Raw genomic sequence first — 518 nt, 5'->3', positions numbered from 1 at the left:
GGGCTTCCCCGGCTGCGCTTCGCCCCTCGAACGAAGCCGTCACTCACCGCCATCCTCCTGCATCCCTAATTTATGGCCCCGATATTGGCTCGGCTTCTTCACATAAGCCTGAAAAATGAGCTCTTTTTATTCCTTTACTGAGTTAATTTAACTTTTTTTTTGTGTGTGTGTGTATGTCTGTGTGTTGTTCGCCCAGTCAGGAAGGGGGAGAGGAGTTTATACTCCTGAGAAAAAGACAGAGATATCGACTCAATATCTGCCAGTGGTCCCTCACCAGCCCTGCCCAGGGGCTGCTGTCAATGTCCCCATCACCTTGGAGGGGGCCCAGCTCAGGGGCTCCCCATCACAGCAACATGCCAAGGAGTTTGTGGGATCTCAGTCCCTGATCGATGTCCCACAGATTTCTTTTCTCTTCTCCCCACCCCAGCCGTAGCAGCTAATGAAATCTCAGGGCTCCGTGGGGCGGGCGGCCGGTGCCCGTCCCGCTGACAAAGGCACCTGTCTGCGTCCCTGCAGAG

The 518-nt window shown here is 54.8% G+C and overlaps 1 protein-coding gene across 1 annotated transcript in view; it reads right to left on the bottom strand.

Annotated features, from left to right (window-relative positions):
• The window catches only part of LOC104527324 (AT-rich interactive domain-containing protein 3A-like), a 3,502-nt gene extending 3,439 nt beyond the window's left edge, over positions 1–63 (bottom strand). Inside the window, 1 exon segment of the mRNA XM_010171007.2 lies at positions 48–63. Within this exon segment, the coding sequence (XP_010169309.2) occupies positions 48–63 (16 nt within the window).
• Between the last annotated feature and the right edge of the window lie 455 nt (positions 64–518).

Source organism: Antrostomus carolinensis, unplaced genomic scaffold (assembly GCF_000700745.2).
Source record: "Antrostomus carolinensis isolate BGI_N321 unplaced genomic scaffold, ASM70074v2 scaffold40846, whole genome shotgun sequence".
NCBI classification, from domain to species: domain Eukaryota; kingdom Metazoa; phylum Chordata; class Aves; order Caprimulgiformes; family Caprimulgidae; genus Antrostomus; species Antrostomus carolinensis.
The sequence above is the reverse complement of the archived record's forward strand: the minus strand, read 5'-3'. Positions and strand labels throughout refer to the sequence as shown.